General features: G+C 45.2%; 1 protein-coding gene across 1 annotated transcript in view; it reads left to right on the forward strand.

Annotated features, from left to right (window-relative positions):
- FGFRL1 (fibroblast growth factor receptor like 1) overlaps positions 1 to 24,248 on the forward strand; it is a 167,550-nt gene that overhangs the window by 62,490 nt on the left and 80,812 nt on the right. The window contains exon 3 of the mRNA XM_084518588.1: positions 16,465 to 16,737. Coding sequence (XP_084374714.1) covers positions 16,465 to 16,737 — 273 coding nt within the window. The remainder of the gene's footprint in view (positions 1 to 16,464; positions 16,738 to 24,248) is intronic.

Below are 24,248 nucleotides of genomic sequence, written 5' to 3' on the forward strand. Positions count from 1 at the left end.
TGTCCCTGCTTGGGAGTCACTGCCCAGGAGCACATCCTGATCCTGCAGTGCTATGCCACACGCCAGGGGCATCTGGTGCTGTGGATGGCAGTGTATGCAAATTCAGGCAGTCCAAGGCATCTGGAGTGTTGTGAACTCATCACCTAGCTTTGCTTATTCTTTCTTATTTTTAAGAAAGTAACCTTTCTCGTAGCATAGCTTCCAAAAAATAAATAAATAAAAATGATGGGTTTTCAGTTATCCTTTGGAGCTTCATAAAAGTTCCTAAAAAAAAGCTTTGCAATTAAGTTTTTAATCCTATTCCACTGTAAAGCTCATGCCAATGTTACAGTTTGGCATCTTTATCTTTACCTTTCTGCTCAGCATCCAAAAATGTGCATGAGGGGCAGAGCCACAGCTAGTGCACGCTGGCAGGATGCATCCAGGCATTTCTCTGCCTACAGCTGAGGAGCTGAATTACTTGGGAGATGGCAGCTTTTACAGGGACTGCTGCTGAGCACAGGCTCCTGGCTAAAGAAGGAGGAGGGGAGGGATGCTTGCTTCGCCCCTGCACCGAGGGCTATGGTTTACACAGCCTCATTGTATTGCACAGGGCTTTCCTGCCCCGCAGCTTGACTTGCTCCGTGACAAATTATTCCTTAATTGCTGGATGGCAGAAGAAAAGCTTTGCAGCCCTGAGGTTATTCCTAACAAATCAGGTTACAGAAGCCTTGAAAATTATATTGAGCAGAAGAGAAGCACCGTGAGGTTTCCTTGGGTGCTTGGACTGTGTTAAGCTTGACTCAGGCGATGTGCTAATGAAGCTTGTTAAAACGCAATTATACTTTAATGCTGTGGATGCAGAAACGAGGATAATCAGCAGAGAGGTGCTAGTGAACTTGTGGTGATTAGCGTGATTTATGTGTGTCACTGCTGTGCTCAGGGCCTTGTCCCACTGGGTCGTCTGAACACAGGCCATGCCCGAAGAGCCGCCTGGGGGTACGAGGTGAAGGATGACAGCAGGAGGATGGAGAGGTGCAAAGCACAAGGAGGAGACACAAAAAACAGAAGGTGTCAGGCCCAGCTTCTACGGGGCCTGGGGCATCTCCCCTGTGAGGAGAGGCTGAGAGACCTGCATCTGTTCAGCCTTGAGAAGAGAAGACTGAGAGGGGATCCTATCAATGTTTACAAATACCTGAGGTGTGGGAGACAGAGGGATTTGGCCAACCTCTTTTTGGTGGTTTGTGGGGACAGGACAAGGGGCAATGACCACAAAATGGAGCCCAGGCAGTTCCACACCAACACGCAAAAGAACTTCTTCACGGTGAGGGTGACGGAGCGCTGGGACAGGCTGCCCAGGGAGGTTGTGGGGTCTCCTTCTCTGGAGATACTCAAGGCCCGTCTGGACGCCTACCTGGGCAGCCTGCTCTAGGGAACCTGCTTTGTCAGGGAGGTTTGACCTGATGATCCCTGGAGGTCCCTTCCAACCCCGACAATTCTGTGATGCTGTGACTGTGTAGCCAGAGCAGTACCTAGAAAACACAAGTACAGATGAGACAAGTGTCCTTCGTCAAGGCTGGAGCAGAAGAGTCCTGATGAAATGTGACAGGAGCCTGGATGCAAACTGAGCGAGCAGATGGAGATCCAAGGCTGGGGCTTATCAGTGAGGTACAAAGCCACCATGGCACATGGTCTGGGATGCAAACCGCCAGAGGGAGAGCCGAGGGAAAGCCAACAGCCAGGCCATGGGCCTGAGCAACAGCCGGGACAGGAGCGGCGTCTGCAGCAATTAAAGAGGGAGGTGGGGATGGGGAGGAAGATTAAGAGCTCTGAGCTTGAGCTGACAGCTCGACATCCACAAGATGTCAGGGAGACAGGCAGGTTTTCGTCCGGACAGAGAGAGACAGGCCCGGATGATGTGATCAGACAACTGGAGGGACTGATTTATGGGAGAAGATTAAAAGAGCTGCTTGTAAATATGTGTATAGCTTGGCTAAGTGACACCTGAGGGGACAATAACTGTCTACAAGTGTATGAAGGGCTTGGATATCGGAGCCAGGAGGTGGGGGAAGGAGCAGTTTGGGAGTGTAGATGAGGGTTTTGACCAGAGGCAGTGCGATAAGGTAGAGCAAAGCAGGCTGTGGTGTCCTGGTAGGGAAAACACACCCCTGCCAGGCTGCGAAGACTCTTTGGTGAGATTTTGACAGAAACCCATGTGTCCATCTAGGTATCTGTCTTCACCCCCCTCATTACAAGGTGTCTGCAATCTGGTGGTTATCGTCACGTCACCTCAGGGGTGGGAGATGTCCCTGTGTGTAATTGCAGACACTTCAGTGCCCTGTGTGACCCCAGAGATCTGATGGTTCAAAGACTGAAGGTAGTATCTTAACCATTAGCCTGTCTTTCCTCCTACTCGTCTCTGTTTTTAAGGGTTGGTCCTGTTGATATGACAGTGAGAAGGAGATCTCTTCTGGAAGGAGATTCCTTCCAAAATCCACCAGTAAAAAACAAGAGAATACATAAATGGAAATGTTACAGTTCTTCACGCAGACTGTAGACGCATTTTAGTGGTGTAGCAGAGACCATAGGTTTACTTCTTTTTTCCTTCAAGGAGTTCATTTTTGACCTCAGCAGTCACAGCGAAAGTCCCTGTTCTGACTTCCACTTCTGTTTCAGCAGGACCAAAATCTGTGGGGCGCTTCTGAATATTTTCCCCCCTCACCCAATATTGCCGAAAATGAGCCTGAAGCGTTGACAGACAGCGGCACACTCAGCATGTAGGAATCCAACATAAACAGACTTGCTGGTTGTGTACTTGGACGTGTTAAATGAGGCCTCTGCTTTGATCTTCCCTGTGCTATCCTAAAGCCCGGCAAGCAAAGGCTAAGTAAATAGACCTTTGATTTCAAGGCTGTTTGGAGCAGAGGTCTTGTAAAACTTTTATCAATGGCAGAACTGAGCTACTGGAGTCCCTCTTGGATTGTAGGTGCTGCAACATGGTTTTATTGACCCTAACGTCCCTCTTTCTCCCCGCTTCCCATAATGGCAAACATCTGGGGACGTGGGCCAGCTTCCTGTTGGCTGTAGCACACCAGTTTCCCTAGGAGAGGCACCTGCTTATAATTTCATCTATATTGAGTGGAGCATAAGCTATATTAGGTCCTACAGCTATTGGATCCCATAACCAGTGATTTTTTTTTTTTTATGCATGTCATAAAGATGCTTAAATAAATCGCATGGGATGCATCCGTGGGAAACACTCACGTTACTAATCCTGCGTGTTCAACACTTCTGGGTCAGACCCCAGAAAACCAGTACTGGGGCTTAAATATCCTGAATGTTGCAACAAATTGGATTTTATTTATTTGCTTCCTGTTTTTAGAGCATTTAGTGATTCTCACAATAACAAAGGTCACAAATTTCCTTTCATGTTCAAATAAACAGGAGATTCTCCTTCGTAATTATGCCCTCAGAAAAGAGGCAGTAAGAAACAAGGACCTAATATCACACGAGATTTAAAAAATAAAATTATAAATGCTGGCAAATTCCCCTCAATGGATGAAACACAGGAGTTAGTTTGGCCTCTGCTCACATTTCATTTAATATTTCTCTCTGTCTTTTGGTGGGTTACATGAAGGAGGCTTTGGCTTCCTTTCTACTCACTGCAGAAAAATGATATGAGAGTGAGATCATGCCAAAATATGTTATTTTTATAAGTGTTATCAATTTCCCACTGTTTTTAAAGCTAAGAACCACTGCATTTAGCAGTCACGGAGCTCAGGCTGTTCCTGGTGGGCCAGAGCTGCCACCTCTGTTGCTTGGCCCATTTCAGCCCAGAGCTCAGGACCAAAAGTTGGGGCATTTTGCTCAGCCCTATGAATGATTATTGCTTCTTATCACGATAAATACCAAATGCCAAATGTGTCAGCCAACCACTCCTTGCTTGCATTGCTCCTGCTGTGCCTTCTGGAGGAAAAGCTGAGACCACTGGCTCAGTCTGAGGTCCTGCAGGTAATCTGTGAGCCTATTTTGCCCTCTCACTTTATGGCATAGCCTTAGATGACGAACTGCTTTACGCTGCCTGTTCTTCCTTAGTCCATAAAACAGAGCCCTGGTTCTCCCTTCAAAAGGGAATTTTGTCTTTTGTCAGATAGTCAAAGCCATTATGAGATAAAAAACATTTTAAACAACCCTTTATTTGTCGGTATTTGCTTGAGGTTCTTTGATCTGAACGGTTGTGCGGCACTGTTCAATACAGCAAATCAATTTTACACATATCCGTCTTTTATCATCGAGTTTTCCAACGGGGTTTCGCCGTAATCAGATTGGAGATTACCATGGCACAGCCACTGGGAAGGGATTGAAATTTACATGCAGTGCAGATGAGAAGATTCGCAACTGTTTAGGAAAGTGCTGATTCCTCCAGGTAGGGCAAGGGGTCCTGTTTTGTCTGACCTTGGGCTTTGACCCCCTCCTCTGACTCCTTACGTAGAGGTGTCAGCACATAGCACAGCAGTGATTTCCCAGGTGGCCTCCCTCAAGAGCAAATCCAAGTCGTTGGAACAGCCAAAATTTGTGTTTCTGTGAACAGAGAGAGTCAGAAATCTTCCCCTGAATGGGAACTTTGCTCTGATGTGCATCAGCTAGGAAGGACTGTGGCAATTCCTGCCGACAGCTGATGCAATGTGCGTGTCAGCACACACACGGGCACGAAGGGGGATCGTGCAGCTCTGAGACTTATTTCTCCATGCACAGCTTTTCCCAGATAGCTCCTAGCCTCTCCAGGCTTCTCCCCCGCGCACGCTTGCGGGAGGGCAGTGGGGACCCGACATTACCAGACTGTGAGGTAATTGGAGCGCTCGCTGATTGATATTCCAGCCCAGCTCTATCTACCTGATGGATGCGGCGTTACGTGCCAGCGCGCAGCCCGCCAGCGCTACGTGTAATTTGCGTTGCAGAGCAATCGATGTCGGCAAAACTCCCGCACGCGCAGGAGCTGCTGACGTTGGGGCAGCCTGAGGAAAGCACTGACAGACATGGGCTGAGCTAATAACATGGCATTGGCACTTAATTGGATAGCAGATAATAATTAGCAGCATCTTTCTACTCATGCGGATTTATAGAGATAACAGGTTAGCCATATGGGATGTTCTGCAAAGGAAATCTATTTCCAAATCCTGCGGGTAGCATGGGGAATTTCAATGGGTTTGTATGCCAAATTTTTAGTTTTAGCATTTTGATTTAGGCAGAATATACCCACTGTTAGGTGCTGTTTTGGTAAAGCTGCTCATCCTGTGATGTGTCACACTGGTGTGTAGGAAAAGCACCTTTGTCCCAATGATGTAAAGCAGCTTTTGAGTGGCAAGGTGCAGCAGAGTTTCAGGCACGCCAAGTGAAATGCACTGATTTTGTCTGAAGCTGAACAGCCCTGCAGCTGTCCAGAAAAGCACCTGCCACTCCTACGCCCAAACCATGTCTGTGCTGAGATAAACTGAGTTTTAACAGCAAGCGTGTGCCTCAGTGTCTGGAGCAGGAACCAGATGTGAATGCTATAAAAAATCATTGATGGACTCCTTGTTTTCGTATGTGGGACACTTGGCATCTCTTGAGTTTAAGTGTGTGTTTGTACTGAATCAACCTACGTGAACACTTTCTTTTTAAATTCCATTTAAGTCTTTTCCCCTCCTGGAAGAGATGTGCAGGCACGACTACGTTAGCTCGCAGAATGGCACAGCAGGAGCAGATCTTGAAAATGAAATATTTGGTGCTGAAGAGGTGATGTTCACACTCCAGGCATTTAGGGAGTTTATCCTGGATTAGCTCCAGTCTGGTCATGTAGACTGAGCTCTCATTAATGGAAACCCAAGAGCACAGCTTCTGCTTTTGTTTTACCAGGAACCCTTGTTTTACCAGCTAGCAAATGCTGCTGTCTGCGTTAGCAAATGCTGAGAATTGTTAAGATGGGATCAGTAAAGCAAAGCATCTGGTGCTCAGCACCTGACACCCCATTTTCAGAGGGCTGTGTCACTTCAAAGTAGCCCTGGACTGGTCCTATGGACTACATGGCCGTATGAACATCTTGCATTTTAATTTCATACGAAAGCAATTCAGTCTGTGCTTCAAAACTGCTCTGTGACATGAGCCAAGGTATACTTGGTGGGAATGGTGGAAAAGTTCACTTTAATATGCACTGCCGTTCCAAACTATAATATGGATGTAGGCACACTTATGTAGGCCCTTATGAGGAGGGTACAATCTGGAGAGGAACTAGGAATGGTAAAAGGCAGAATTTCAAATTGGTGTCGTCTTAGAAGATGGTGGAATGTCAGCTTTGGTTTGCTTTTTTCTTCTGGAGCAAGGTGGGGGTTTTCTCAGTTTACTTTTGGAGTAAGACAAGTTTATTTATATATACATATTTATATATATTTCCACCCTTTCTATTTTTAATGTATTTTAATTCATTTATTCTTGTCCCAAATCAAAACTTTTCCTATTTTACTGATACAGTAATCCACTGAAAAAAGATCACTAATCAGTACACTTTCAAAATTCAGACTTATGTTCATATAAGTTTCATTGCAATTCACCAAAACTCAAAAGCAAATGTTTTATCAAGCTGAAAAAGCAAATATTAAAAGACAAATCTGGGCAAAATCTTGGTTCTTGACAAGAAATTCAGTTTATGACAGAAAACCTTTTCTGCAAAGCACTCCCATCCTGTCTGCTCTGCAGCCATTGAGCTAGAAGTGCTTTCTGTTTTAGAGAAGCCTCCAAAAATATCTTCAGTTTTTAAATACCACGGTGTTTATCTCTTTGTGGTCACCAACAAACAGTTGTTACCGCGATTTTGTGGTGGCCAAACTTAGAAGCCCCCACTGATGAGGACAGAGCAAACTGTGGGCTGAGAGCAGCCTCACCATGTAGGGCACTGCCACTGATTTCCCAACAGCAAGCGGCTTGTGGATGTTTTGGCACGGTCTCCTGTTCACAGTTCGTGTTCAAGACCTTTTTATTTATTATTATTATTATTTTTTTTAATCTGAGTCTTTAGTTTGTCTTTTCCACCATGGCTATTAGGAACGGCTGATGGGTACCAGCACTGGGAGGAGGAGTATCATTTCTTCTTCAATTTCATCCCTTTGAGATTATTTTTTTTTAAAGATTTTAAAGAATATTTTAAGGAAAAACAAATTTTTGTATACAAATGAATAAGGCCCCTGTGTCAGTGCATGGCCAAGGACTCGCCACTGCGGACTAGCAGGAAGACAAACCTGCTATTTGCAGATTGTTGCTCACATCATTCCCGAATATGGCACGGAGTCAACCATCGTGGTTTCTGTTTCCCTGCAGACATAAACAATGACACTTACAATTTCCTGCTTGTAAGGCTCTCACACAAACATCTGTCTATAAGGGAAATGGCTAATTACTTATTAAACCTTGCACTGTGCTTAGCCTGGGTTAAATATTGACTACCAAAGCTCAAGGGGAATCTGTGTCAGCAAACGTGAACCTGGGCATCCTATTTTTGAGGAGCTGTTCAAATAAAAAGGATAGGTGAATATGGGTGCTGTGTGACAGCAAGGGGACAAAGAACGGGACAAAAAAAAAAGGGAACAGATTGTTTTGTAGGCTCCGTAGTAAATGACTTTGTTTGAAGCCCTGGGTTTTGGAGCATGATTGCAACTGGTTGCTTGAAGGGGAGTTTTGTTACAAAATATGTGAATTAAACTGAGCTTTGCAGAGTGTCTGGTTTGTTTTGCTGAAAGTCTTGGAGATGGTAGGCGATTTGGCTGGGAAACGCACTGGGCTCGTGAAGCAGGATTTGCATGGTTGGAAGCAGTTGGAAGGGAGGAGTGCAATAGCATTTATGTTGAATTTGGGGTAGATTAACCCCAGAAGCTAATTCAGGGCTGCCTGACTGGATTGTTTCCCAGAGAGTATGGGAAGCAAACAAACGCCTTGTGCTGGCAGCAGTTTGTGGTGGAGGCTCTGGGGGTCTGGGTTCGGTTCGGGGAGAGCAGGTTGGGGCTATTGGGCAGGATTTTCACCTGGGTTCAGGATCCTGCTGCCTCACTCAACCCAGAAGACGTCTGCCTTACTTCCAGTATCAGGGGGGTTGTCCTGCCTGGAAACAGGAGGCTAAAAAAAAGCTTTTTCATTTCGGAAACTTAAAAACATGTTTAATATTTTTTTTTATTATTATTTTTTATATTTTTTTTTCAGAAAAGGCAAATTAAGAATGTCATTATTCAGATGGGCTTGCCTTCTTGAGTGGGAATGAAAGAAATAAATTGTGGGGGTATGAGCACTGACACAGCTTGTCATACTTTCACAGAAAGTTTTCTGGTACTGCATACCTGGAGCGCACCGTCAATACAATTTCAGCCTCCGAGTAAAAATATTAGTCCTTTCTTTTGGCCCAGGCTAAGCCCACTGGCAGCACTTAAGAAACTATAAATAATATCTTTTCTTCCACGCTAGAAGAGAAAACTTCTAACATGTGAAGCCTGTTTCTTCAAAAGTAATTTGAAGTAATCCTAACTCTCCTCTGCGTTTGCTACCTCAAAACCTAAGGGATAAGGTTACTATTTTTTGCTGCTGAAAAAATATTCAGCAACACTTGAAATTGAATGTCACCCGTGCACATTTAATTTAATAAGATGGTAATTTCATGTTAAATAAATACCAACTGATTATTGAAAACATATGCTCAAAGGATTTAAAACCCATGTAAGAGATACGTATCTCATCTACTGTTGTTGAACTATAATAAATCTATGCAATAATCAAGTGCCAATTGTTTAACATACAATAACTATTTTATTAAATCTCAGTGAAATGTGTATGCAGGGCACTTAATTAAATGGAACATGTTCCCAAATATTCTATTTTTTCTTATTTTTGGACCGTCTAGAGTAGGAAATTTACTGGCAGCCTTCACCCAAGGGGCCAGTTATTACTGATGTAAAAATATGGCAAGCAGTTCTTGTGCTATCAATAAATATCCATTTCTCCAGGAAAGCAGCTCCTGCCACAGAGGTAGGGAGGAAAGAGCAAATATGCCACTTTACTTGCCATAAAACGGATCTGCAAAGCTGTTTTCTCCATCATGTTGCTGGGCTCAGCCGTGCAGCCCAAGCTTAGACCTCGCTCTTGGGAGCAGTCCTCTATTCCCAAAGCTGAGCCTGACCATTCATCAGGGTCGGTCAGCAAATACTTGTGGTGTTTTTGTGTTCCTCTCTAAGAGGCTTTGTTCTGCAGAGATGCTGTTTTTTTTTTCTTTAATCTCCTGATTGTTTTTGATAAGCATTGTTTTTGTCTGTGGGCGCCTATGTTTTCAAGCCAAGAGGGACCCATTAGCTCATCTAATCTGATCTCTTTATGTCACATACCAAAGCATGTGGCCCAGTTACCCTACGCTGACCCCTTTCCTTGGCTACCACATGCCTTTTGGAAATGCAGACGGTTTTGTTTTGAAAATACAGAAAGGTGTTGGGATTCACCCTTCCTTTGAACTGCTTATTGCAATAATTATTGGTATACACGGGCAAAGCATTCATCCTTTTATCTCTGTCAAAAAAACATTTTTATCAGTTCTACTCTCTGGGTACTGGCTTCCCAGTGTGTGCAGAACGCCAACACACGCCTTTGAGGAACACCTACTCATGTTAATTAAAACTCTTGCCATGGTTGCTTGTAAACCTTTCCCCTGGGACTTGCTTTTTGGTAGGTGTTTGTCCAGCCCCCAGGGTGTAGTGAGGCCTCGACCCAGCTTACAACTTGGATGGCAATGTGAATAAAGGTAATAATGATGTGCAAAGAGGGTAAAAGTGTACAATCCTCATGCTGTTCTTGCAGAGGTGGTAGAATTACTGTCGAATGGGTTAAACTCCTGCTCCGAGCAGAGTTGTCCAGCCCAGCTTTCTGGCACTGGATTCCCCAAATTGACCAACTCAGGAAGCAAGCTTAAAACTTGGCTCCTAGATGGTCCTTTCCGACCATCCATGTTAATTCTGAAGCGTGGGAGAGGTGACAGAAGTCGACTTTGGTGCGAGCCACCCTTGCACTAAGGGCTTTGGGGGATCGGCTTTGACAGTGATGAGTGCAGCGGAGGCCAAATGTTGCATCAAGCGCTGATGTAAGAGATCGGGCTCACACCAAATGAGTGCTTTGCTTAGCAGCCGTGGTCCAACCCCTTCATCTCACTGTCATAATGAAAGATTTCAGTGTTTTGCTCTATCCTCCGCGTAGGACACGCGTTGTCTGTGGTACCACGGTCCCTGATGTCAATTCCTTGCGTGCATTGGTGGGTTGTTTGGGTGCTTCATGGTAAATGACTTCGCTAATTTGCTAACACAGCACTTCAAAAGAAATCTTATCTTCATGGAAAGTGAATGTGTTTGGTATTAAATAATAAAATATACATAACCCATGGGGCCCTTAAAACTTATTTGACTTCTTTATAAACTTTACAATACAGTATGTGGATATTATAAATTACTTTCCATTCCAAGAAACTGTCCGGGCTGGTTGACCTTCCTTGGAATTTCCTCTTTGTAATTATGTTTAATGTGTTAATAAAGTTCACTTTGAACTGTATCATGGCAAATGGTCTCATAGGACATGGGTCAGTGCTGGTGTGTTCACCATATGTGAAGCTTGAAGCCAGTGTGCAGTTTAGTTCAAGGAGTAACAAGGCTAAGTCCAAACAATTGTAGGAGCAGTATCTCCTCCCCAGGTTAGCAGTAAAAGGGGTTCATGGAAAGTTAGGAATGTGGAGTGGGAAATCATTTAGCTTTCACTGCTAGGTGTTACTAAATTATAGCGCGAGGTTCGAGTCACTATCAAAACACCATATATCTAGAGGCTTTTCACACAGAGCTATAAATCATGTTTACTGCATGTATGAGTCGAACGAGTGCATGAACTTTGCGATGCAGTCCAGGAAAATATAATTACATGTGTGTGTGTTTTTGACTGTGAGAAATGTGGACAGGAAGCTCCGGTCTATTCCACCGTTGTGTTTTAAATACACTTCTAGAAATTGTTTTTGCTGCTTCCCGGAAATAGCTACATGCTAAAGCAGAGAGGCTCTTTTGGGTTTTACGCAGCCCCTTTTGCTGAGAAGTGGGAACCACCAACCCCTCCAAGGCGCTGGGGGGAGGAAGAGCAGGAATGCTTGGACAGCAGCGTCAGCAGCAGAGCAGCAAGTGGGGCTTTTCCATGGTATAGGATAGTGGCTAGCAGAATCGCAGGATATAAATTGAAAATTGCCCAGCTGTTCAGTAAGACAGGTGTAGGATCTGTCTTTTATATAATGGAACAGAATGGAGATTCCAGTTGCTTGTATTCGTAAATGAGGCAAATAAATCTGCACACTTGTCTGCATGTATATGAGCAGAAATATTTAAAACAAATGAGGTGATCACAGCATTTCCTTGTTAATGTTTGACTGAGCTTATATGATCCTGAACAGAAAACTTGGCATCTGGCTGGGGTTGTTGGTTTCTTTCTGGGTGTAGTTATATGCATTTGCAGATGGGGAAACTAAAAGCAGGAAAACAACTTGGTGGAAAATGTAGGATCTGGATTGTTTAAATTATATTTTAAGCCTGATTGCACCCTGGCCCTTGGAACTCCAGGCATGATCCCTTCTAGTAACTAAAATGATTTGAATGGTATGGGGCAAAGTTATATTTAGGTTGTATTTGGAGAAAGAATAACAACCAGGCGCAGGGGGAGGCAGCTGCATTCCTGTCACTTCTTCCCAAGTCACATCCACGGATGTCAAACCCCACCCTTCCCCCTCAGCCAAAATATTAAGAAATGATTCTGCCGAACTGCTGGGCTGAGGACAAGGGGGACTGAAGGAAACCAGCCCCTGCTGGGTTCGTGTCGAGGTAGGGCTTAATTTATTGCACTAGCTCCTTCTGTTCTCGCAGGCTCTGAAGTCAGCTCGCCCTCTCCAGTGGGGCTTGGCTTAGAGGGTGTTTCTCAGCGGCGCCCTGGAGCCATAGCAAGCTGCCTCTGCATAATGGAAAATTGCAACGAACAAGAAACAGGGGTTGTTTTCTCTCCCTGCCGACTATAAAAATGTACAAAAATCTGTAGCAGCGATTTTAGTGAAATACCTACCTGGGGGCTTGGTTGTGGCCTCTTCTCCCATATCCCATGGCAAAGTGCTGCCTGAAGTTCTCTCTGTCTCCAGGAGCATCAGAGGTTGCAGATTCTCAGCGCTTACACAAGCAGATTTTTCAAAAAGCACTGCCCAGTGGCTAAGAAGTGAGGGGGGTATGGAGTAGGAACTCTTTTCCCAGGTTTTCCAACCAGGACCCACAAGCACTGCTCTCTTCTGCTCAGTCTTGAAGGGACCCAGTGCTGTGCCTTTACCCGTGGGCCCTGGGACATGGCAATTGGATCCCCTAAATAGCTAAGAGTAGGGATAGAGGGACTGAACTAGAAAAAAATGTATATATTGGCATTAAAAAATCTGTGTTGTAGATGTCTGCATTGCAGATTTTAATAATATGGTTTAACAACATGATTTCAGGTTTTGAAACAGTCCCCCCTTACAACGTTGCTATCCAGCCCTTGTTGTGCCCTAATGCACAACCCACAAACAAGGTGGAACCAGCACTACTGCATGTAGCGATAGGGGATCAATCCCAAAATACACCTTTGCTTCTGTACAGTCCAAATCTGGGGTCTAGGATGGCTGAAACTGTGACCCTGGCTGCCTGAGGGGTAATTGCCTCCTCTTTGTAAGTCAGCTTTTGAGTGCGGGGCAGAAACCAGCAGCAAAAAGGGATGGGAAGTCGGCAGCACCCGGGGCTCAGCCAGTTTTTACCTCGCTGGCAGCTGTAGGTGAAGCAGCAGGTGCTTTCCTGGGACTTGGCCTCTCAGAGCAGCTGTAGAAATGCATCCAGCCTGGAAGGCCCCGAGCTGCTCCCTGGGCTCTGCTGCCATGCCACCGCGCTCAGCTGTGAGCACACGTGTGTCCCAGCCCCGCACGAGGCAGCCTCCGAGGAACGTCCCCAAATCAACGCCACGGGAGAGCTGGCAGCTATTGGCAACCCCCTGGCACGTCATGGGGCAGCTCTGCCAGGTGGGGAGCTCCCTTCAGGGCCCGTGGTGCGGTGCTCAGCATCTTCCTGCTACATCTTTTTACCCACTTCATTTAGCAGAAGGTGGAGCTGCCATAGAGCAACCCCAGAAATTAGGTTCAAGGAGGATCCGGGCAGTGTAATGCACAGACTCAGAGGGGGCAAACTTTTCTGCCTGCATGCTGAGGGATTTCCATGGGACGTCATACAGCACAGGGGGTGCTGCAGAGGAGCCTTTCTGCAAAATACACTTCCCTTTCCCTCGAAATACTGCCAGCAAAGAGCGGCGAGGTGTGCCAGAGGGTGTCTTGACTTGAAAAGCTTTCATCCGTCCCTGGTGCAGTCCCAAGGCAGGGCTGCACAGATATGTAGTGAAATAGGACCCAGGAGATGCCTGTGCATTAGAAAGAGAGACATAGAGACCGTGATGGTATCAACATTTGATTCTGCTGGAACCACCTCCAGGAGGTCTGGCTATCGTGGGCTTGCCAGGGGCCCTGAAGCCTCTGGCACGTGCGAAGGCACTGATTGCAGACAGAGGGTAGTGCTGACATGGAAAGTTACTGATACAGGGATAATGGGTAATAAAATAGGAATATTTACAGCGCCGGTGAGCAGAAGTGAGGTTTTAGCATCTACGTCCTGGGCTTGCACTGTATTGGAAAGTGCAGAAAATTCTGAAAAGTTCCCAGCAGGAAAAAATGTGTGGAGAATTTTTTATTCTTCATCCTGAGCAAGGCACCGGAGGGGCTAGCGAAGGGGGAAGGGGCTGCGGAGGACCCCACAGGCGTTTGTCTTTTGAGGCAGAAAGGCTCTGAGAAACGCACCCTTTCCTAAATGTCATGGAGGTCTGCGAGTAGATCCTGTGACAGAGAGCGATCCAGCAATTCCTCAGAATGAAAGGTCAATCAAAGGAAAATGGCATTTAGGAGGACCAAGCTTATCGCTGACCCAACCATGTGACAGATCCAGAGGCGACTCCGGTGCCATGGGGAGAGCCGCTTGTGCAGCCCGCCCCAACGGGGCTCATGACGTGACTGGGAAACTATCCGATTCCTCCAGGTCTCAAAATTCAGCAGGAGTCAACCTGAATGTCGGAAGGAAAGGGGTTTTCAAGGAGCTGCGGCAAGTTCCCGGGCTGGGAGGAGGGCGCTCTCTCCACGCTGTCCCTGCTCGCCCCGCACCAAGCATTTTTCCGTGGCACTAATTATAGGTCTGCTTTTGCAGTTTGAATGTGCACAGGGCAGTATCCTGGCTTGCAAGTAGATTGTAAGGAAGCTGCTCGTAAGGCGTGACTTGCTTTGGTAGGGCTCTAAGTCAGAAAGGACCTTTCCAGGGGACGACCCAGAATTTCAGCAAAGCTTGGACTTGTTTGGACACTTCGGCTGCTTTACATTGAGTAAGATGCTGCACCAGGTGAGGAAATGTAGCAGCATTTGGGCTGAATCCTCATCCAGCATCACTGAACTCCGCTTCATCAAAGCCAGCAGACACAATCCCTCCTGATGAGTGGATCTCCTCTTTAAAAGATTCGGCAGCAGGGCTTGTGTCAGATCAGCATTCAAAGGATTTCGGGATTATCTCCTCCATCCACAGAGCTGTTTGGAGATCTCCCACACTACACTGGTATCAGGAGCGTGATTTCCCATGCTTAGAAAGCCCTGGCTGGGCAGGGTTTCTCTTGGTGTTGTGCCAGTTCCCTTGGAGTATGGGAGGGCACCATCACCTCCGAGACTGTGCCCCATGGGTGCCAGCAGAAGGTGTGCTGGAATGGGTGTGATCTTTCCTTGGGACTGACTATTTCAGAATAATTGCTTTCGAGATCCCCATGTTGGGACTTTAGCAGCTCACTAGAACGTGTGTGTGTCTAAACTAAGCCCTGTTGCCTTAATCAGCCTCTTAGTTAAACTAATGAATGGGTTTCGAGCTAGTTCATGACTCTTTCCTCAGCTTGAGCAGCACTTTTGCTCACCAGCAAAGCTGCGAAATCCATGGGTGCTATTCAACACGAGCAACTGCGACAGCAGCTCTGCAGTCATCTGTGAGCTGGACCGTACGTGCTGCCTTAGTCACGCTGGAGAAAATTCAGGCAGACACTGAAATAATGGGAATTAGTCATAAGCGCAAATATGAGCTTTGTAGAATATTCCGTGTGGGTCCTGTCCTGCAAAACACTAGAAATAGAAATAAAACACGAAGGAGCGGTTTCAAATCCCACAAACATCTTGTGGGTTTGGGTGCAACTTAGCATCAGCAATCCTTAGCAAAACATTTTGTCCTTATGCAAGAGCAGGGCCCTCATTATCACACCCATTAAGATGGTGTTCTGGGAAAAGCACTGCTATTGCAGTCCGAGTGGGGAACTTGTGCAATGGACTGATTAAGGAAAATGCAGATGCAGGAAGAAGAGACTCTGCTTCAACTTTTTGGAGCCTTGGGAGGACATTTTCAGGTTGAATTCAGCTACGGGACCATTCCTGCTGTTTTTATCACTTTATTTTTTTGTGTGTGTGTGTTGGCTTGTCCAAGTGTGTCCTGTTACCTCACGGCAAACAGCAGGTTCACTCCATGGCATTCCAGGGACGCTCTGTTTTGCATGAAATGATCACCTTTTGCAAAGAGCAAACATTCGGCCATCAGGCCGAGTCAGCAGGGCTGCCGAGGCAATTTATCAAAATATCCTCATTTGGACTATAAGCAATGCTAGCAGCTATGCTGTGCCCTTCGGTGAAGCGTTACCCAATGAACACTTTATGTCCGACAACTGCAGGCTTACGGGTCTCAGATAGAGCCCATCTGGTGACTATTAAAGGGAATTACTGTACATACTACATGAAAGGATTATAACTTTTTCTTTTTTTTTTTTTTTTTGAGGGGGGGAGGCAGTGTTTTGTTTTAAGTACCTGCACTGTTACAACTTTTGCCTTTAGGATCGGTGTTAAGTTTAAAATCACTCCAGTTGTTTTACCCAATACAGTTTGTGTACAGGATTCCTTCTTACTGTAGGAAAACGTGGGTGTTCTGGGAAAGGAAAGGAGGATCAGAACCAGGCTGGTGGGTGAGAGCTGTGGATTAGCGTGAGCTGCTGCCGCTGGGAAAGCTGTAGCCCCAGGTCTCACACAAACCAGTATCTCTGTTGATGTATCCCTCTGTAATCACCTGCATTTTTGGCTTTGTAAGAGATTTTTGGGAAGCACCAAAAATCTCCTACAACCTGTGTCCCTGTTTCTACAACCTGCAACAGTCCCTGCCACCTGTTACCCCTGTATCTCTGTGCAGCAGCCAATGTGCAGTGGCTTGACTGATGATTGGTCTTTAAATCAATGCCATATCATTAGCAAAAATGCTAACGACTCTTCCTCTCTCTGTTCTTTCTTAGGCCCCCCAAGGATTTCCGATAAAGTGATCCACCGCCAGTCCGTGAGGCTAGGGAGGACCATCAAGCTCCTGTGCCCGGTGGAGGGCGACCCTCCGCCTCTCACCATGTGGATGAAGGACGGGCGCACGATCCACAGCGGCTGGACGAGGTTCCGAATCCTTCAGCAGGGGCTGAAAATCAAGGAGGTGGAGAGCGAGGACGCGGGAACCTACATTTGCAAAGCCACGAATGGCTTCGGCAGCACCAATGTGAACTACACCCTCATCGTGATCGGTGAGTAGGGCTGGAGGAACGCCCAGCCTCACCTGCTCCGGAGGGAGGAGAGGGCTAGCTGATTTCTGTGTAGCTCTCAGTGACTGCAGGTTTGCTCTGCTAATTATTTACTGACCTCCGCTCTTAGCTGGCCCTTTCTAGTATTTGAGGACTGCCAGAGCTGGCGGTGGTGCTGCACATCTTCGGCTGCAGCCGGCTACAGGCAGATAAGATTGCGCGGTGCCAAAGGTTACAAATAAACAGAAATGATGCAATAGCCACTGGGGTCCAGATCACAGTGAATTCCACACAGGAAAGGCTGTGTGATAAGGAGAGGTCACGCTGATCTTTATGTTTGCCGTTGGAACAGGATAGTTCTCAAAACAAATGTTAAGGTACCCATAAAAAAAAAGGTACAGCTGGTACAGCTCAGCATGTACTGAGCTTTTGCAAAACATGGTATCTTCAGGAACAGTAATATTTAGGTTGAAGCAAGGTTCAGAGCTGGTAGGTTACTCGGGGATGCTCAGCTGCTGAGAAAAGCACTTGATGGAGACAAGATTAAAAGTTTTGGATGCCAACTTGGTGATTGCGTTCTCCAGTTGTGCTTTTGACTGGCCTCCAAGGACTTCCTTTGCCTGGTGATGGGATTTTGGAGTGACCTGTTGAGCTGAACATTCCTAAAGTCCCCCAAAGAAAATTCTCTGGATAATTGGAGATTCCTCTGCTGTGGCTGCCACAGAAATGTGTTCATTGCTCTTTGTCTCTGTGAGGAGAAAGACTTGGGAAATTTGATGTGCTAGGGGATTCTGGAGCAAAGGGAAAGGATACAAAGAGGGGGGAAGTCAGGTATATTGCTCATGCTATTGTCCAGTCAGCATGCCAGTATCTGACCGACAAAGTCCTGTTTCTGCTCACAGAGTAAAAGTGAGGATGCAGTTCAGGGCTGCATCCAGCTGCCTGCTGGTTGGCACTTGGCCTGTTTTTTTTTTTTTCTACTTCTTCTTCCCCTTCACAGTAGGAGGGCTGCTGTGGACTCAGAGCATGTAGCAAACACTTGGCACTGCTTGATGGAGGATTATCACCCGATAACAGGGTGATTCTTGGAGAATGCACTTTGCTGCAGAGCCTGTATGAGAGAGACACCAGAACGTAAATGTCTTATCAGGAAAGAGATGCCTAGGTGAGGGAACCCTCTTGCTTTACAGCTCCTGGAGCATCAGTGATATAAAGCCGCCAAAGCCAGCTTGTAGCTTACATGCCATTTGTGGTGTGGTTTTCCTCATACACTTCCTTCCTTCCCGTGTGCATTCTTCCTTCTTTGCTCCGCTGTGCAGAAATGGTGAAGTGGAAATAGTCTATGAAAACAGATGTCTGTGCAGACTCCCTTTGGGCATGGCTTCTAGACTGTTTGGTGTGGAGAAGGGAATGCTACAGGAGCTGTTTCAGCCATGCTTAAGATTTTGCTGTACACAGAGGTAGCCAGAGTCCTTAATCCATGTCATCCCGTGTCTTCTGTTAGGCTCAGGGTCCAAACTAGCTGTTGTTACTCCAAGGCAAAGTGGCATCACAGCATCTGTGAGTCAAAAAAGGCCCTGACTGTTCTTGGGAGCACGACAGAAACAAATGAGAGGGCAAAGCAGGGAGGCGCAGGGTAAAAGCTGACTAGCATTCAGGAAAGACTGAGGCAAAAACTGCAGTTCAGTTGCTCAGGGAAATTGGATTATCAAATTAAATTGTGTCAAGAACAATAGCGTTCATTATATTTGGCACTGAAAAGCCCTGAGCACAAACACTGGTTATTTGGAGCCTCATCAGGAAGCTATGGAAGGAAATGGTAAGCTCCCACCAGCCTCTGTGGGTGTGAGATTGAGCCCTATGCAAATAAATATCGATCACCAACTGCCAAGAAAAGGCTAACTTTAAACTAAATGTGTGGCAGACGTATGGGCTGAGTTATCGTTCGTCTCCACGCGTCCTTATTGTAATGCTGGCTAAAGACATTATTTCTTACCCTTTTTGCACCTTGCTGCCTTGTCTCGCAGTGTGGTTCTTGTTGCTTGGAGCATTTTTGATGGATTACTTCTGTCCCTTGTCTCCACTGGTACAGATGTGTTCGCGTAATTTTTCAAAAAGATTTCTTTTCATTAGAAGAATTTCCCCTGAAAACAAATGTTCCCCTAGTGTCTTTCTTTCCAAGGTCTGCAAGTAAACACAAGGTATGGACGACTTTATTCTTTCAAAGAGTCCAAGCATTTAATGCATTGACCAGATGCTCGCGTTCGTCTTGGTGAAAATGCTTTCGGTCAAGAAAGGTCCTTTGTTGGTTTTTGAGAAGGAGGCAGTGTTTTAAAACCAACCGCATGTCGGTTTTGAGGATGAAGATCAAATTGATGGAACTGTTTTTTTTGTGCTCCGGAAAGCACAAACTTCATTAGGCACAGTAGCCTTTTGAACCATATGGCCTCTCATTCTCCCACTCCTTCAAAGGAGAAAAAGCCCTCTTATTCTGCTTTACTGCCGACACCTAACAAGTATAAACCACGCAGGTGTCAGACTCCGGCAAGGTGGTTAAGATATTAAATCCAGAGTAGAATCAGATGATTCATTAAACACTGGGACTTGAAAAAATAAAATCTAGTTTGGCATGAGAACATTCTGGGAGTTTAAGCAGTAATATCTGTTATCCATACAGTAGCTTATTGAAAGGTTTTGTTGTTAGGCTACATGCTGTGAACTGAGCTCTGCCACACCACTGGCAAATGAGGAACTATCACCCTTAAATTATATGTAAACTGTAGCAGGATATGGTGAAGGTTTAACCAAGGCTCTACAGAGAGCAGAGATTAAAATTCAGCAGCATTAAACCTCTCTGCCTGCATTCAGTGCAGTATAACTCCTATTAATCTAAACTCATATTAGTCTTTATATTCTATTAAAGTACTACAGAGAGACAACAAAAATCTGAGACGTAAAAAAACCAACATATATAGGTCAGAGGATCCACCAATATCAATGGGTGCCAGCAGATGTGACAGAGGGGAGCTCCTCTGTCTATGTCTGGTCTCTGTGAGATGTAATAATTTGTGTTTAAGCCTCTGCTAATGCCTCTTTGTGGCTTCCGTGCCAAATCTTGCTTGCAACCAGCCAGCTCAGCGCATGAGCAGAGCAAACTTGGGTCGGCCTTTACCCATCTGGTAGACATACCTACATGATGTTTGGCTGGAGGACGTTCAGTCTGCAAGTGTGGATGAGACGGATTACGGGGATTTTACAGATGGTAACTAAGGCAAAGAGAGATCGAGTGATTAATCCAAGACCACAGAAAATATGAGCTGTGGCTCAGAGTTGAGACTAAGCTTCTTAAGTCTCACCCTATTCCTCCTCCACAACTCTTCGTAAAGTCTTTTCTTCCTAATTTATCATCTTCCTGCTGCTCTGTTGGAAGGGAGTCCTCTCTTATTTTGGGGTTTTTATCTTTCTTCTCAGACAAAGGTTTTGCCAACCCAGATGGTACCAATTGATTTCTGCACTGCTTTTTTCTCCATCCTCTCAGACAGCAGGACCCAGATCCCAAAGATCCAAGGAATCCTGCTCTAATGCACCCCTGCGTGAAATGTAAGCCAGTAAAAGCAGATAACCAATATAAGTCAAAACTACAATTTCCTCTCCTAGCCAGCCTTAATAGTTTTTGTGGCTTACCACAAAATTTGGGATGCCAATTAAACTGCAGACAGATTTACAGATGCTGGAAAAGGAACTCCTCTTTAATCAGTATTAAATCTGCATTACAGTTATTAAGTACAATAGTTCCTTATTGCAGAGAATTATCTGCAGGCTCATCAAAAGAAATGTGTTGTACGTCCCCCAAAAAGTTGCTTGTACAGTGATGCCCATGAAATCTTACCTTTGATTGTCCACTGAAGGGTGGTTGTTTTGTTGTTTTTTTTCTTCCAGCTGAATCAATTCAGAAGAGCTGGTTTGTAATCTCCAGGTGTGAAAAGTAGCTTTATTTTGTTTTTAGATGCTTGGTTGAAACATGCAGTTTCTTTACTGCACAATACAAGTTCCTTGGCAGTATGCTATAAAGGGAAGCCTAAGGAAGAAGCAGAGTGTTGAATGTCTCCTCGTTATTTGAAAACTGTCCACCTTGTACACTGAATGGGGCATGTTTTGTCCCAATGCCATGTGTGTGTCATCTGCTGGGTCCCATGCTTTGCCAGCCAACTCAGGTGGCTTTCCCCCCATCAGTGCCCAGACATGTGGGTGCTGGAGGCAGATGGAGACATTGAATGCTGCAACCACCAGGACCTCCCTGGGGAGTCTTAACCCAAGTAGGTGAAACTTATAAATAACCCAAACCAAGGAAGTGCTGGACAACCTCCACCACCATCCCTTTCTGCAATAACAGTATCACTTGTTCCAGAAGTCTGGCCATTTTCTGAAGGGAAATTCGTCGATGAACAGCTGTAGGAAGGACTATTAGCAAGGAAGGACTATTTATGCTGTGGCATAATAACCTCTTTCACTAATACACAACACAGAAGGTTTTTCACTTGCAGAAATGTTCTGGGTGAAATCGTGCGAGGTGTGCCAGCGTTGCAACACACAGGGCTATTGCTACAGGTGCTACCAGTAAATACTTCATCTTGCATCAACTGCTAAACCAAGTGATGAAAGATCAGACTTTATTTATTTTTGCATCTGCATGCATGTTTCTTATTACCTTCTGTAGCAAAGGAAATAGGAAGCAGTAGCAAGAGCAGAGTTGGGATTGTCTCTGCTCTGTAGGTTTCTTGCTTCACTTGATGTTTGTAGACTGCTTGAGATCATCTCAGCACACCATCCCAGAAGATCAACACTTAAGTTCAAGGAACAGCTGCTCCAGTGTTTTTCTTTCTGTCCTGTATCTCTGACTGTCACATTTGCTTTTTCTCTTTTCTGGGTTTATTTGGAGGAAGATTTGGGGGAAAAATCCATCACCATTCAGTTCATACCTCTTTTTCTGCTGCCTGGCCCTCTGAGTGGCCAAGCCATCAGTAAAATCCTGATGCATAGAGCAGGAGGCAGAGCAGCTTGTCCTGAACCACACTCACATGGGTTGTTCAGAAATTGAACTACATCTTGTTTTCAAACAAATCAAATTTATTCTTAAATGTCTGCTGTCTGTCTGCTGCAGTTGATTGCCGTGAGAATCTTCCCTGACATCAGAAGATTTATCTTTAAAGTAGCTTTTTCCTGCTGAGCCAGCTGCTATTTTATGCTTTTTACAACTTGTCCAGAGACAGCTCTTTTGGATAACAGGCATGTGTGAAAAATTTGCATTAAAATAACCTTTTTCTTAACAGTCAGCGTAAGTATCCTGAAAAAACTCATGGCAATGTCTGAAGGAATATTTATTCTAATGTGCTTTTTTTTCCTGCTCATAGTAGTAGAAAATACTGAGTGAAAAAAAAGTCAAGTACAGTAAAATATGGTTTGCATTACAGCTCTCCAATGAAGTCATCAATCCGTGTCTCAGAACTCATTTATACTGCAAAAGCTGAGAAAACATTTGTAGCCTAGAGTCAGGTGCCACCAGCCATCTTGGAAAAGCATGACAAATTCATTTATGTTTGGATTTTGGCGTCTTAATAAACTCCGGGGACCAGAGAGAAATGTGCTCAGCAAGAAGATGTGAATCAACATTGAGTCAGCAATGTGTGCACCGAGGGACTGCTAATGCTAAGCAAAAACTGAAATGAGTCAACACTTAAAAAAAAAAAAAAAAAAGTGCAGTATTTGCATTTGAGAACAAGGTGGTTTGAGCTAGGCATGGTATGGAGCGAGCAATCCTGCTTTAGCACATTTACCTTAGCACCAAGTGTGAAAGGCAGCCCATCCAGCGTGGGACCGTTAACACAATCACAGGGCATATAATCATGACTAATGATGATTAGTCAGTTGTTATATGGAAATGAAGAATTCCTTGTGACAATAAACAGTAACAAAGTTCTCATGTTTAATTTGTTAAGGCCCCAATCCGGCAGCTGGATCTACGTTGGTGGCCTCCTGTGCATACGCAGCCTGATTAACACCAGATGAGGATCTGGCCATAGTCGCTGATGCTTAGTAATGGTTATGTTGCTAATTAAAGCTCAGATTGTTTTTGGCCTTTGGGAGCCGAGGAGAAAAGGGGAGCCTTAATTTACTACTTGAGGCCTACCAGTCGCAGTGACTGCACGAGGCCTTCTGGCCAGCGCGCGGTGCGGGGGCACGGCAGGCCCGCAGTGCAGATGCAGGTTGTGGTGCTGGGTGACCCATTGACTAGAGGAGTATGAAATGTTCGGCACGTAAAACATGAGTATTTACATGTTTCGGTGCAAATTCGTAGCTAAAAAGTTTTCGGTTGGAAGTGAAGCTCCTTTTCCAGTGGAAGTGACTCATGGTTGACTAATGGTTGTCTCACCCAAGCGAGGGCTCTTCCTTCTGAGTGTTTATTAGCTGAGGCGTGAAGACACACACCCTGACCGAGCCTGGTGTTGTGCGGGGACAGCACAAGCACACAGCTCTGGATGTTAAAAGTCATCTAAAAGCACTTAGGTGTTCCCATCCCCTGAATTTCAGTGGTGCTTCATTTCCTCCTCGTTTGAGGAATCCCACTTAGAGTTTAACAAGCTCCCTGTCCCAATGTGCAGCACGTTTAGTCCTGGAAAGTGTCCACTGTCCTGGGAGAGGAAAGGAGGAGAGAGAAAAACTCTAAAATTAAAGGATGACTATTTCTGGATGGCTGGAAAAATAAACATTTTCATTAATTTTAGTCATTTTGATGAGTTCTACACTTAGATTGAGGTCACTGCAGCCCGTAATAACTTGTTCTTGAAAAATCTTTCTCCAGAAAGAGGTGATGATGTGAATGCCAGTGTTAGCTGTTATCATCCTGGAAATGACTGATCAAAAACGTATCATCAAGAGTTTTAACCAATGGCTCTCAGTGAACGGGTGTGAAAGGCTGAAAAACATCAGAACCGGGCAGCTGTCTTGTTTCTTCCATGTCCAGATCTATAACGTAGCTCAGCGCTAATGCAGTATAATGTCCACAGATTTTACAAGATCTTTGTTGGGTTTTATTAGTTTCATTTGATTTTATAACAAACTTTACAGTATGCTTATCAATACATCATGTTCTGGCTAACAAAAGCCTCACTGTTTCGGGTAGATTTCTTTTTCCCTTCGTGAAGCTGTAACATAGAAGTCAAGTTAAGAAGGTGACAACACCTGTTCACAATTTAAAGGAAATGAAAAGATTTTTTTCCACGAATGTAAGCATGAAATTCATACATATATGTATGTATATATAATTTCCCCCCATACTCCATCCTGTGGTAGACTGTGGCAGACCAGAGCTGCAGGCAGTGTAAATCTGAGGCGTGCAGGACATATGGATGCAGTTAGCCCACAGTCCTTTGCAGATGCTTTGGAGTGTGTAGCTGCTGCTACACCCGTGCAAGTATCAAGCTGCAGCTCTGCTTGCCACACAAATATTGTTTGGG

Source organism: Aythya ferina (assembly GCF_964211825.1).
Source record: "Aythya ferina genome assembly, chromosome: 4".
NCBI classification, from domain to species: domain Eukaryota; kingdom Metazoa; phylum Chordata; class Aves; order Anseriformes; family Anatidae; genus Aythya; species Aythya ferina.